Here is a 14,636-nt window from a genome sequence, read left to right as displayed (position 1 = left end):
ACTCCACTTCTCATGTCAAGTACCCCTAGCTCCCCTTGTACCCCCAAAGCCCATGGTGGGGGGGGAGGGGCCCAGAGTGCTCTCTTAGCCCACACCACTTAATACCCTTGTAAACTCCCACGTGCACTATAAACTTGGTTTTTTACAACCAACATTCCTCCTCAGCTCCAGGAAACTTTGAACTCGGCCTCTGGTTTATTTACTTGGGGGTGGGGTGGGGAACTGGGAGCTAAGAATGGCTAGAGGAAAAGAGGGAAAATGTGGGGGTAAAGGGATGATGGGGTGGGAGGGAGTGTCTGGGGTGTGCTGGGAGTAGGGGACCCTCCACTGTTGAGTTTGTTTACTATTTAGGGCGGAAGCGGTTTCTAACACAGGCCAGACTGGGTCGTTAAGGGCGAAATGAAACTGGATTTAGAGGCGAGGGGGGTACTTTATGGCGGCGTCTAGACGAAGATCTTTTGTTCCCAGGCAGCGCTGCGGCTGGAGGGGATTACCCCCAAGAGGCTGAGCCCAGAGTGCCCCTGGACACTGAGGGCGGTTGGACATACCAGGAGGCTGAAGGTGGATTGGTTTGGGGGTCATGGGTCCTCTCCCGCTCCTCTTAGAAGGTCCAAAAAGACTGGCAGGTCCCTGGGCTTGGGTGACAGGAGTCTTTGTTTTTCTTGTACCTTCCTCTCATCCTTCAGGATGTTCTTCTGTATGTGGGGCTTTTCTAGGCTGCACAACGCAGGAAAAATGGTAACTGCCAGTTTATTTTTTTCTTCAAAATCCAAAGCCTTTTGGAGGTTAATAATTTGCTTTATAAACTGGCTTATTCTATCAAGTTATCACCATTTTATTTAATAGCAAACAGGGCTGGGAAGCTAATAGTACTTAATATAGCTAGATAGTGGATAAATACCATACCTAAAAACATGTGTGTGTCTCTCCTCATAGACACACGTGTGTACACACACACACACACACACACACACACACACACACACACACAGGGGACTCTCAATTGCATTCCCGATCATACTCATTAAACACTGCCAGAGCTTACACGGTATGGAGGATGTAGAGTGTACATGTGCATCTGGCCAAATGTATTCCATACTACAGGCAAAAGCATGCAAACAGGATTCCTGCTCACATGTGCACCTAGAGACACACTGCCTTCAATGATGCCATGCTTGAATTGACAAAACTTGTCCTGAAGATTCACATTTACAAATGAAAATTCAGATACCTCAGCTGCCATCAACAACAACAGGCTCTAGACTCAACAGACGAGTGCTTTTTCCTTTCACCCCACAGAACTGCAGTTACAAAAAACAAAAAACAAACAAACAAAAAAAACCAACCAAACAAAAAACACCAGCAAAACCATTTTGAATCACACAAGAACCAAGAGGGGAAAAGATGAAACAGCCCAGAACCTCTGCCCTCAAACAACAGATATTGAGCAGACTGATGAGTTCCTTCACCAAAAGGGGGAAAAAAAGGACCATATTAAGAAACACACAGCAAATCCAGACGGTTGTGTTGACTGTCTCTCCAGCTCACCTCCTTCCCCAGTGCCCTACTTTATGTCAGTTTCTACAACACACATCGCTGAGGCTTTCTATTCTGGGACACCTAATGTATAAATATCAAGGTGGCTCCAGTCTAGGTTTCTGGTTGTGTCTGAAAGAGCCTGGCCATTTGTGCCAAAGGACAAGGGGCCAGGCACCACTTCTCCCCACCCAAGTGGCTGACAGAGAATGAGGATGGGATGTTTCTCCTCTTTCCCCTCCTTCCTTCCAAACTGTATATTAAAATTCCAGGAGGGGGAGAAGGGGTGGGGTGAGAGGCGAGAAAGCTCTACCCTCAACCCTACACATTTAACATAGACAGACGGAGACATCTGGCAGAAGGGTGGTGGAGCCAAGAAAATTCCTATAAATTTAAATTTGATGATGGTTACAATTAACTCCACAACAAATGTGCACTTAAACGGAAAGCTTTGCTGGGCATTTGGACCCAGTTCGAGCTGCACATGAGAGAGGAGAGCTCAAGAGGAGCCAAGGAATGTCCTTCACTAATAAAGCTGCAGAAACAAACTACTGGCTCTGCCAGTGGAGAGAGCAACTCCAGGCTGGCCAGCTCTGGCCTATCTCACCTCTGCACCAGGGTCTTTCCAGGCTAGCCTCTCATCCCTCCTCCTCCTCCTCCTCTTCTTCCTCCTCCTCCTCCTCCTCCTCCTCCCCCTCTGCCTTCTCCTCCTCCTCTGCCTCCTCCTCCGCTGCCTCCTCCTCCTTATCCACCTTGGGAGCATGGAGGGTTTTAAGAGGAGGGGGTTAATAAAAAGGTCAAATAAAATCATAATATTGAACAGAATGAAATATCTTTATTTGCCATGGGGAAAAAATTCACAGCAATCCCTCTGGGACAGGAGCTGGATGGGGATTGCACACATACGCATCGCACTCACGCACATGGAGAAAAATAGGGGATTTGAACCTCATTCCAGAGGATCCTCCCCATCCTCTTAGGATAGAAAGAAATACTTACGAAATGTATTTACAAAAAAAAAATGTCCGGCCCCAGCAAGGGGGAGGCTCCCAATTCCATTTCCCTACAGCCTCCACCACCCCTAATCTTTTTTTTTTTTTTTAAAGGAAGTAACAACTGCATAGACTAGCTGTAAATCCATGCGGGCAGGGGCATTGCTTTAATAGGATAAGACATCTCAACGCACCAATTATGAAATTAAAAAAAAACCAACAACAAAGGGGGCTTCTACGAGGCTCGGGCGGGGCTGGGGCGCCGACGGAGGTAGGACACACAGACTTTGCACACCTAACACCAGGTCAAAGGTACAAGAATTTCACAGCAAGGCAGGATCACATTTAGCTGCCCCCCTCCCCATTAGCAGAGGGGCAAGTGGAGTAAGGGCAGGAAGCCTGAGGGGTCTCCTCTGGCGCAAACAAGGTGTCTTAGCAAATCTTTTTGCACTTGGGGACAAGGGAAGGTTTCTAGTTCAAGGATTGTTGGGCTCAGGCGCCCTGGCGCCCATACGCCCGCCCCTCCCCCACCCAATCCGAGCAGCAAGACTTTGTCGCCAAGGTGTGTTTTCTTTTAAATAAAGAGTCTTGGGATCTCGGCGCGCCAACGGGATCCACTCGCCGTGGGTCAGACACTTCCATTCATCCCCCCACCCCCACTCTTTCCCTTTTCCAGTCGGGTCTCTGTTTCTATAGTTGAGAGTTAGGTCCCAAGGTAAAGGGGTTCCTGGACAGACTGTCAATCTCGGGCAGTGGGGGCCAGCCCTGGCCACAGTCCAGTTTTCCACCCGCGGTGGGGGAGGGGGAGAAGACAACGACGAGTTAGAAAATTAAAATTAAAAATAAAATAAAATAATTTTCCCCTCCCTCTTTGCTCCCTAACCCACCCCCCTTCCCCCCCCCCAAAATAAGGCTCGGTCTGCAGTTACAGCAGCGGATTTCCTGAAAAATACTGCAGCCGATCTCTGCTCAGTTTTTTTTCTTTCATCCTTCTGTTCTGAAACCAGATTTTCACTTGTCGGTCCGTCAGATTCAGCATCCGGGACAGCTGCAGCCGCTTTTCTTTGTTGATATACACGTTGAAGAAAAACTCTCTCTCCAGTTCCCGGATCTGGAATTTCGAATAAGGGCAGCGCTTCTTGCGGGTGCGGGGGGCGTCTGGAGGGAGGGGAGGAGGCAAGTGCGAGGAGAAGGGGGGGAGGAGAGAGACACGTGAGACCCTGGGCGACCCCAGCCCCGCTGAGCGCTCAGCGGCCCTTCTCCCTTCTCCCAGCCCCGTCCTCCAGGCCGCGCTCCCGCCGGGCTGCCAGGCCCGGCCGCGCGGGGAGCAGGCCTGGACCCCCACGGCCAGGTTGAGCTCGGAGCCACTGAACGGCTCTGCGCGCCCCCTCCCCGCCCCGCCCCTCAAGGCGAGAGCTTTAGCTGCCAGGGTCTGGGGGTGAGGAAGAAGAGGGGAGAGGAAGGAGAGCCTGCGCGGGGCCACGTGCTTCCCCGTGGGCCTGCCTGTGTCCCTCCGGTTCTCGGCCATTCCCAAGCAGCCCTCCTCATGGTTACGAAAAGCCCACTCCCCTCTCCCCCAGAAATCGAGACTGGGGTGGGGGGACCGTGGAAAACCGGCGCGAAGAAGTGAGATCTGATCTGAGCAGAAGGAAACCAGTGAGCAGACACCTCGACACCCTTAGAGCCTTTTCTTTTTTTAATGGGGCCCCCCCTGGCGCCCCGGGACGCCCGCCCCTCCGGCCGCGCCCGGTACGCACACTGCTCGGTTAGGTTAGGTCGGCGCTGAGGCCGCGCTCGGAGGAGCCAGGCTGAGACCCCCGCCTGGAGCGCAGCGCAGCCCCAGCCCGCCTCTCCCCGCTGCCCGGTCGCCCCCAACCCGCCCCGCGGCTCAAATTTCTGTCATCAAAGGACCCAGGAGCACGTCGTTTGAACATTTTCAACCCTAGTTTTAAAAAGAAGTAAAGCAGCCCAGGCTCGCCTCCTTCCCTGGGCTGTGTGTATGGAGGAGGGGGGGGGGTCTCAAGTTCTGCTCCACTGCTTCACCCCCCCCCCACCTCTTCCCCTTCGCTGGGCCGCTTCTCCCAGGCTTCCCCTCGCCCTCCCCTTTCCCCCTCCACCCCTCCCCTCCCTCCCACCCCCTCTGGCAGCCCGGCTCCCCGTCCTTCCTTAAATGATCCTCTAAGTTCACGATCAAAGTTAATATCGCCCGCAATGGTGACACTTTTAAAAATTTCACAGACCGAGGGAGATAACGAGGGAGGGGGAGAGGAGGTGGGGAAGGGGGGGTCACCCGGCTTTTCCAAAGATCCCTTTTCCCTCCCTCCCCACCCCTTCTCCATCGTAAAAAAGTCGAGTCGTTGGGAGAGAGGGCTTTGTAGGTTATAATAAAATCCTTTGAATGCTTATAAAACTCCACATAAAATCGGACTGACCCAAAACACCAGGCTGTCCCCGCTCCCTTTTGCCTTCCTCCCCCCCCCCACCACCCTCCGCACACACACCCCACCCCTCCCTCCCTTCCTCCCTCCCTCGCAGCCCGCCGGTTCCCGGCCGCCGCTACCTACTGGGGGCGGCTCCCTTGGCCGGCTCCTTGGTCGCCGAGTGGGCCGAACCAGACGAGCTGGGATTCGTGGTGTCCTCCTCGGCCTCGGCCTCGGCCCCGGCCTCCGCCCGGGACGTGAGTCCCGAGGCCGGGGGTGCCTCGGGCTCCCCCTTGGCCTCCCCCTTGCCCGGGCAGGGGGGCTCGGCGGGCGCGTCCCCGCCGCCGCCGCAGTAGGCGTTGTCGAAGAAGCGGTCGAAGGCTTGGGGCAGGACGCTGTTCTTGTTGACGGAGGAGTAGAAGCCGGCGGGGGCGGCGTGCGGGGCGCTGGGGTGGTGGTGGCCGCCGTAGGAGCCTTCGTTTTTCATGAGGATCTCGGTGACGGTGGAGGGTGGCAGGCACTCCCGGTGCATGAGCTCGTCGGCCGCCGCATAGCAGGACGAGTAGCTGTTCCGAGGGTGCCACTTGCCGGAGGGCTCCAGGCCGTAGGAGACCTCCCGGACTGGAGGCACTTGGGCCGAGTAGGGGTAGGAGATCTGTCGAGAGGGGGCCTGGGGCAGGAAGGAGGAGACGGTGGAGAACTCGGGCACGTAGTAAGTGCAACTGGGCAGATAGAGGTTAGAGGCGCAGCTCCCTCGCTCGCCGAAGTCAGCGCCCCTCTCTTTGCGCGACGGCGAGCAGAAGTTGCCCAGGTTGACCGAGTTAAACATCGTTCTCCTCTCCCAGCCCTGCTCCGGATTGGAAGGGTTTTGGACCCGGTCTAGCGAGGGGGGGAAGAGAAAAAAAAATTTGGGAAGGCGAGATGACGCGTTATCCGTCCTAGTAGTCTTCTCTTCCCAGAGCACGTGATCCAAAGTAGATATTGTCATATATCAGTTCGGAGCACTTCGCAGACGTAGGAGGGGTTCTCTCTCCTAGGTAAGGTCGGGGACGTTCAGGCGATTGGTTTGCAAACACCGCAGAAACATTATGAAAATCAATTGCAGATTTGTATTCGTTTTTCTCTCCTCGCTCCCCTCCTCTCCATTCCACAGAGCGAGCAAGAGAGAGAGAGAGAGAGAGAGAGAGAGAGAGAGAGAGAGAGAGAGAGAGAGAGAGAGAGAGAGAGAGAGAGAGAGAGAGAGAGAGTTGGGGTGGGGTGGGGTGGGCGGTGGGATGGGCGGGGGCGGTGGCTAGAGGGGGTAATTGTATTTTTTTTCTAGCTGCTGCTTCCCCCCCCCAGGATTGGGGAAAGGAGGGGAGCTTTCAGGATAGGGGGTCTTGCCTCTTCCTGGTGATCGGTACCAGACTCGGGTAAGAGCGCGGACTTCTTTACCCCACGGTCGGATTCATCCAGCATAATGCATCTTCCCTCCACCCCCAACTCTCAGGGACTCTTACCCCTCCAACCCGAAAAGTCAGCGCCTGTTAACAAGAGTTTGAAGAAGTCCAACTCGCTTATTTTCTGGCTAGAGCTGGGTGAGCTCCCTTTTAGGTTTATCTTTAGAGAGTCTCCCGGAAGAGTAGCTGAAGTTTCCCAAAGGTGAGGCAGTTTAGCTGTGTGAACCAGTGTCCCAACTTTGGCTTGCTCTGCTGCCGTCGGCAAGGGACTCGATTAGTCATAAACGAGTGGTGAGCAGTGCGCCAGCCGCCCAGCCGGTGCCTGGCGAAGTCTGGGAAAAACCTTCTCTAATGTTGTGTTAAATATTTAGTATGAGAGAGTGGCCCTGGGTGAATATTTCATGCCTGCCTTTATTGTCAATCAATGTGCAGAAAGCTACATCCATTGTGGATTTGTAAATCCCAAACCTCAAAGAAAACGATTGGAATATGTATCCTCTATCCTGGCCCTTTGAGTTGAGGGTTGAGCCTCAACTGGTAAGCTAGTAAGCTGACAAGAAACCTGGTATTGGGGCCCAGGGCAGTGTATCAAAAGGGAGCCGACTAGGTTTGGGGCTCCTGTCTTTGAATCATTTAGAAAGCTGAGGTGTTTGGAGTTCCAGGTATGCACAGGTTTCCAGCACAGACCAGAGAGTGGGAAGAAGCTGTGGACTCTGAAGTGGGGAAGGGAGAAGGCCAGGAGCCACTTCCTAGTGGAAGTCCCCAGACCTCTTCCTGGAATTGCAGTCAGTGTGTGAAATCTCAAACCTGCTCTGCTCTTCTTTAAGTCTGTCAGCCTCCTGGAGGGCTGTGGCCATAGGAGTAAACTCAGTGATTCAGCCCTCCTTTGCCTGTTATTCTTCTTGAGATCATAACACACATCTGGGCAACTGCAAATCACTTTTTTGGAAGGTTTTGGACTAGGATGAAGGGGACTCATGGCTCCATAATAGGGACGCCAGAACAACTGGCATAAGCAGAAACAATCTTGGTTCCAAGGAGGAGTTCCCAGGATATGAATTGTTAGAGAAGAAAAGGAGTTGAAGCTTCCAAGAATTCAACCCACTGCACTTGCCGGAAAAGAGAGGAATAAAAGGTGACCCCTCCTTTATCTCTTTGCTAAAGTTGGATTCCACTTTAAAATGATTTGAATTTGGTTTTCCTTGCTGAAACATGGTGGAAGTACTGAGCTGCCTCCCTGGACCAGATAGGGAAGAAACAAAACTGGTATGTTATCTCCAAATACAGCCTTCAAAGTCCATTCCTCCGCAACTCACTGGCCACTCCAAATTTGTTTGGCTTTAGAACAACACCTAGGTGGAGTCTGGTAGATCGTGCTTTGCATTGTTGGGGATGATTCTAGAATACTCCGGGAGAGGCCTCAAGTAGCCCTCTATCCATTTGATGCTAGGGCACTATTTCCTGAACCCAGATTTAGTCCTGGCTACATCTTAACTGTAATGCAAAGAGGAACTGGATTGGGCTTTGCTAAAGTGCAGAACTTCTCCTTAGGGAAGGGACCACAAAAAGAAAAATCTGTTGCATTTTCTCTTTTCCTCCAGCCTTGTTTTATATGGTGAGCTGGGGGGCAGCATTTTTAATTATAATGGTGGGGAACTATGGACTGTGGCTTTTATGGGGTTTGCGCTGACCTCATTAAACTTGAATTTATTGGAGGCAAAATGCTCCCCAAACAGTGATAGCAGTCAGTGAGTGGAAGGACAGAGGTACCCCCCCCATCCTTGCAGAGGTGTGGATGAGAACAGAGTCACAGCTCCTGTTCTCCCCTACCAAATGACTAGACTTTGTTTTCTGGTCAATATGGGGCCCAATCCCCCAAGACTCATTTTGCACAGACAGGACAAAGTGGGGGGGGGGCTACTTCCTGTGAGGAGACAGCTGTGGTCCTGAGCACTTGAATTTGACCACCAAAGTTTATTCTGGGGCCACCATAAAAGTGAGCCAGGCGGCTGTAGTGACCTGTGGGCTGCCTTATTTCCTTGAGACAGAAAAGAAAGGCAGGAAAGAATGTCAGAGTATTGATGTCTAGGAAACTTTGGAGCCTTCCACCAGTAATATTCCTCCCCTTAAAAGTAAAGATTGAAGTTCAATTTTTTCTACTATTTGAGTTTTCATTTTTCAACAACTTAAAAAAAAATCCCAGTAACTGGAGGTTGCTTTGAGGGTCAAGGAGAGGAGACCCTGATCTCCGAGTTCAGCTAGTTGTTGATTGACAAAAAGTCGATGGTGTGGGATAGCAGATATTCTGCCTAGCTTTGGTTCCAGGCCACCTGAAAGCCTCAGTTGAGCTTGCTTGCTTCAGGCTGCTCCCTTTTCACCCACAGCTGATGACCGGAGTATTGCTGGTCTCCCACGACTTGGATCATCTATCTAGCCTCCAATCTCTTCCCTGCCAATCTCTACTCAAGGTGGTTCCCCTCCACCCTCCTCACCTAATAAGCTCTTGTGACCCTCCCAGTTGCCTAAAGTCTCAGCTTTCACCTGAAATCTTCTAACCCTCCTTACGAGCTCTTGGTGGCCTCAATCCCAGCTGCTAACAGGCAGCTGTGGTCTGGGCAACTGTCTCAGTAGTCTGGCCAGGGCAGTGACTGACTGCCCTTTTCTCCCACACTGAGACAACGAGGGTAGCTTCGGAAGGGGGCAGTATCTGTTGAATTCTGGCCAGACTTCTAGCACTGCCTCCAGAGCATAGGCCTGGGGCCTCCCGGTTTATCTAGCTCTTGCAGCTGCTCTGGGTTCCAGAGAGTTGACCGTGATTCGGGAAGGAGGCTGCTTCACAGACCATGAGCTAAGAAGAAAACCCTGTGAGGAGAGAGAGTGTTGTAAGATTTCTGGTGGGCTTGGGATATAAATTCAACCCCTTATGGAGTCAATAAAAAAGGTAAGCGAAGGGAGTCCCATGCTTGGACACCCCCAGTTGTTCCCAGGCTAGCCCTGCCCGGAGGAGCCTCATTAAAAATCAGCTTGCACCTTCCTGTGCATATTTCTGCTACAGCAAGATTGCGGCATACAATAAACCCTTTAGCATGCGTGGCATCTTAAAGCTAGCCGTCTATTGTCCACTCAGGATATCCACTGTTGTACCCAAAGTCAGGCAACCAGAACGGTTGAGACAGTGAGTTTCTGGCTTGCCCCTCTCCTCCGCCTTGGTTAATATGGCAAGCTCAAGCTCAAGGCCCCAATTCAGGCCACCTACACTGACAGACCCTACTCCAAGGTTCCTCAGGCCTCTGAAGGGGGGCGAGGCGTGGGTTGTTGGGGGGGTGCGGGTTGGTGGGGGGAGGATGGAAGCAACTCCCCACCCTGGCCCTGGCAATCCCACCCAGCTTCCTCTGGGGAGGGATTGTCCCTCAGGAGACTAGCAGTGCGACCCTATTCCTCCCATAAAAGCCCCATTTTACGAGCCCCCGTTTCACTGGCCCCCTCACCAAATGCTCTAAAATGAAGGAAATGTCTTAAAAGCAGTTTGAAATGGAGAGGCTCCCATTGGGCCTTAGTTTTCCAAAGGCAGTTGGGGCCCCAACACAAAATACCTTTTCTGGGCAGCATTGCCCTCTTGGGCCACCCGGATCTCCCGACTAGCAGGGAAACATAGGCCGGGTCGCCCCTGAGCCGCCATTCTCTGGCTTTAGCGTCTACTTAGTCTCGGACCCAGTCCGTGCTGATCAAAGTAAGCTCTCGGCATTTTATGAGATCAACTTCAGTGGCTCTTTACTTGTAATCAGACGCCTGGGTCAAAAATGCAAAAGGGAGCAACCCATCAATGAGAGAGAGAGAGAGAGAGAGAGAGAGAGAGAGAGAGAGACGAGAGAGAGAGAGAGAGAGAGAGAGAGAGAGAGAGAGAGAGGATTCAGGTGACAGAGCAAAGAAGATTCTAGTCACTACCAACAACAACAACAAAAAATAAACCTTTGCCCTCTACAAGAATAGTCCGTGGGTCTGTCCAGCCTCCAGGCCCGGCCTTCTGCCAGTGCCTTCCTCCTCGATTTCCCAGAACCCAAAAGCCAGGGCAGATAGCCAGGAGCCAGGGAGCTCTTCTGTACTTCGCTCAGAAGCTTAACCCGAAAGTTTTCACATTGTGGATGTGCTGCGTGGGGCAAGCGTGAAGGCCTGTAGCCTTCAGGACCCAGCTAAGAAACTGCCTTCTGCTGATGATTTAAGTATCCCTCATTTTGCTGCTTTCCTCTGCGGTCTCTCGTCACTTCAATGAGAAGTTGAGTTACAGGAAGATTCGCCAGAGATTTATCGCCCAGCCCCAAACTTGGAGAGCCTCGTTGTCATAAACAGCCGTCTATTGTCTAGACTTTTATCTCTGGGTATGGATCTGGATCTTGCATTAGTGAGGCTCAGGGGACGTGGGCTGGCTCAGTGGGGTGTGTAGTGCAGCCGGTGCCTGTCCTTCACCGCCAGGGGTTTCTCTTGGGTTGTTTCAAAAAAGCGTGCAACAAATTTGTTCTTGGAGCTGGGCAGGTATACCTGAGTGTCCACGGGTACATGTCCAAGGTAGGGAAGCTCTCTCTCTCTCTCACTTTCTCTTTTTTTTTTCTTCTGTGCCTGGGAACATTCCCGTACGTGTACTTGTGTGTTGGGTGAGAATTTGTCACGGTGTGCTTTGTTCTGGGCATTTTAAGTGTTCCTGTCTGGGCTTCCCCCCCTTTCTTTTATTAACCTGCATCCGCCTGGCCTGTTTATATGCTTTCGAAGCAGGTCATCTGGGGTTTTTCAATATGGGAGCCCTGGGTGTGTTTGGCTTCTCTGAGGAAATGGATTTGGGTGATATCCTCCTACTCTAACAGACCCCCTAGACTCCCCAATCCACCCTGAATCACACCTCAGCCTCTGCCTTCACCAGGGTGTCTGGTCTTGGCCCCCTCTTTCTGCAAGTCCACAAATTTCCAAAGAGCCTTCCAATTGCCTGTAGCAGACATGAGTATTTTTGCAGGATGAGTTACCTCTATCTTTTCCACACTAGAGGGAAGAATCTTAGCTGGTCACTTCTCTCACTTCTGGGGAGGGAGGATTCCAAGCTGATAGGATATAAAAAGCCCCCCCCCAGACCAGTCCATTTGGACTGGTTAAAAAAAAAAAAGCTTTCATAGAACTTTAGATCTTGCCAAAGAAGGCTACCATTCCTTCCCTCAGGCTTCCTATCAGCAAATGTCCCTACCCCGGCCATCCTTCTAGCCCCAAAGAACCCAGTTACTTGTGACATAGTGCCACTTTCCCCAGTTTAAATGTCCATGGGTGAAACTTATCACCTTAGATCTTAAAGGCAGAAGCTTCATGGCAAACCAGGATTCTTTAACATCAAAAAAAAATCAAATCAGATCTCTTTGTTTTTCACTTTCAGAACACAGCACCAAGCACCAAAGCCTAGAAAAGCCACTGACCTGTCTGCTGGTCCTAGCTGCCCAGGCCCCACTTCAGATCTTTAATAACTGGGAGATACTCTCATCTAGGTAGGGAAAGTGGGCGGGGGCTGATTCCAGAGGCAGGTTTTCTGGTTGTGGAAGGTGGAGGAGACAATATTAGGGTGTTTTTATTTTTTGAATATCAGATTTAATTGGTTAACTACTTAATTGCTTTCTGAGCCTCCCTCTCTTTCCTTGCCATCAGAATTTCAATTTAAAAACATTATCAGACCTTAATATGGCTTCATGAGCACAGAGGAGTCGACAATACGCTGTGAGCTCCAGGAGGGAAAAAAGGAGGTAAGTCTTCTGCAGATACCCCACATCTCAACATTTTACCTATCCCTGCAATCTCAGCACTGCCCTGGGGGAGGTGGGGGTGGGGTGGGGGACAAGCTAAAGGTCCCAGTCTAGGCTCTTTCCACTAGGCACCTTCTGCTGTCTACCTCAGGTCGACCTTGTTCCTGATCTCACTTTCTGTCTGTCTGGCCGACTGGCTGGCTGTGGCTCCGCCTTTACCCCTCCATTTTTCCCTGTCTTCCTCCATTCCAGCTTTCCAGTTCCTTGAAACCAACAAATGTGTCATATTCTTGCTTCTTAGCACCCAAAGCCAGTGCTCAGGAGATCACTTTGGGAGTGCCCAGCTCTGCAAGCATGCGCTCTGCTTCCAGTTCCACCAGTTCCAGTCTCTTGCTTTGCTAGTTGCCTGGAGAAAAATGCTTCTGTCTCATATCCCTGCTTCTCGTCCTTTTCTTTCTGCCTCTGGATTTGAGAAATAAATAAAGCCAAGTCTCCTGCCACACCAACCCTCCCCGTCCCTGCTACCTCACTTCTTACCGAATATAGCGCTTTGTTTCCCGAGGAAAACCATGATATTCAGACATTTATGCTGTGAGGAAACTTTTCTTTGTGCTGTTTAAATTTCTCTCCAATTTCTTAGTCTGCTCCGATAGGCGTGGGTTTGGAACGGATTTACAAGTCTGCAGTAAGGGAGAGGGAAAGCAGAGAGATGGAACCCAGAATCGCAGACAGTGCTGAAAGATATGGAAAACAGGGAGATGGGGGTGGGGTAGAGGAAACCCCAGCTGGCTGAGAACAAGAGAGAGGGAGAGGAGGGAGAGGGAGGGGGGAAGACGAGAGAGAGAGAGAGACGAGAGAGAGAGAGAGAGAGAGAGAGAGAGAGAGAGAGAAAGGGAGGGAAGGAGGGAAGGAGGGAGGGGAGGGGGAGAGGGGGGGGAGAGGAAGGAGAAAGGAAAGAAAAAGCTAAGTTTCCTGGAGTCTTCATTAGTCAACTTTCCTGTCGGCAGCTTCCTCAGCCGGTAGAACTCACTCCCAATAAAGGAGGGAGAGTCCTTACTTTTTTTTTTTTTTTAAAGTCTCACGGAGTCCAGTGTTTACAAGACCAGAAATGCCACTGCGCCTTCTTCTAGAGAGAAAGGGCTGAAATGGAGGGACTCGATGCCTTCCTTATAAGGTACGATGCTAACTTGACCTTCACTTTGTCATGGCGCCCCCGCCCACCCAGACTGCTGGAAAGAGCCGGGCTGAGCTGATCCACAATTCACCCGCCTAATCATTACCTCTCTCCCTTCTCTTGCAATCTCTGCCCCCCTTTTCTACTCTTTTATCCCCTCCTTTTGTTTTTTCCTTCCATTCTTCTTTCTGCTACTTTTGTTCCCTCATTCCTTTTAGTCTTGTCCATGTTTTCATATTTTCCCCTCAAGTCTTTTTTGCCTAGCTCTCAGGCTCTGCCTTTAATGACCATCGTTTCCTTTCTCAATCCCACAGCCTTAGGTGTCTCAGAAACAAGAAAAAAAAAAAGTCAATCCTCTGTCCCTACTTTGAACTGACTTTAGCAATCCTAGTTTGGCTTTTTCCTGCCCCTAGGTGTCCCCAAGGATTAGGCTCCATGAAAGCAGGCCAATTTGGGGACCCAAACAGGCTTCACCTCAGACCCAGTGCCCACATAGGGCTGACAATGAACTTGATTTTGATTATCTTGCTCTTATTGCCCTCACCTGCCAAGTCTCCATAACCCTCGTAGCTTTGTTCTAAGAGCAAAGCCTTCTGAGCTGCTGTTCGTAGAGATCAAGGAGAGCAGAGCTTTCTGTTCCCTATATTATGAGAGGCAGAATTTGAGTATCAACTTGTTGTTCCCTTTTCTCTAGGCTTTATAGTCCCTAAAATTGTAGACATTTCCCTTAACACACAAAGGAAGGAATTCAGAGTATCAGGATATCTAGATATTCCCATATATATAAAAACAGAATAAGAAAGACACAGGGCTGTACCAACCTTCATCCTACTGCCTTCCAGGTTCAAAAGAGCCTCTGACAGTAACTCTAATCATATCTTCTGTGGCTATAAAATAATATTATAGACACCCCTATAATTATCTATTATCCACTTACTTGTGATGATTACAATATTAGAGAAAGCAGGTCTATGCAGACAAATCGAAGCCCAGCAAATAATGAAAACGAAACTGGATCAGAGGCCTTCAAACCGGATCTCTTGTGTTTTCTTGAGTGCGTTTCAAAATCTGTAAGCTCCTGTTTAGGGCCTTCTTGATTTAGGAGTAGCCATTTTGTAGAATTTAGGGTGGTACTGAAAGACCCTATCGACCTACTTTTTCCTCCCTATCACATACATCTACCAACTCCTCCTCTTTCCCTTGGCTCAGACACCACCAGAAAGGGTCAGACAATAAAACAGAAATGCTTTTTCTCTCCCCCTACAATTATCAAGATAATTGCATGAATTCTTCCTTGATACAGG

At 50.7% G+C, this 14,636-nt stretch overlaps 1 protein-coding gene across 1 annotated transcript; it reads right to left on the bottom strand.

The window, feature by feature from the left end:
* Window positions 1–3,453: 3,453 nt before the first annotated feature.
* Window positions 3,454–5,777, bottom strand: Hoxc11 (homeobox C11). The gene is made up of 2 exons (XM_090356342.1): window positions 5,093–5,777; window positions 3,454–3,686 (listed from the first exon to the last, which is right to left on the bottom strand). Exons 1-2 carry the CDS (start codon window positions 5,775–5,777, stop codon window positions 3,454–3,456), a joined length of 918 nt encoding a protein of 305 aa, XP_090212468.1.
* Window positions 5,778–14,636: the final 8,859 nt, after the last annotated feature.

This window comes from Megascapheus bottae, chromosome 2, assembly GCF_031878675.1.
Source record: "Megascapheus bottae isolate mThoBot1 chromosome 2, mThoBot2.hap1, whole genome shotgun sequence".
Lineage (NCBI taxonomy): Eukaryota > Metazoa > Chordata > Mammalia > Rodentia > Geomyidae > Megascapheus > Megascapheus bottae.
This window is presented reverse-complemented; position numbering and strand designations above follow the sequence as displayed.

Excerpts from the sequence above, each read along its gene's own strand:
- Hoxc11 (XM_090356342.1), bottom strand. The coding sequence starts at position 5,777 with ATGTTTAACTCGGTCAACCTGGGCAACTTCTGCTCGCCGTCGCGCAAA. Across the intron at positions 3,687-5,092 it reads GGCCAAGGGAGCCGCCCCCA|ACGCCCCCCGCACCCGCAAG; the intron begins GTAGGTAGCGGC and ends CCCTCCCTCCAG.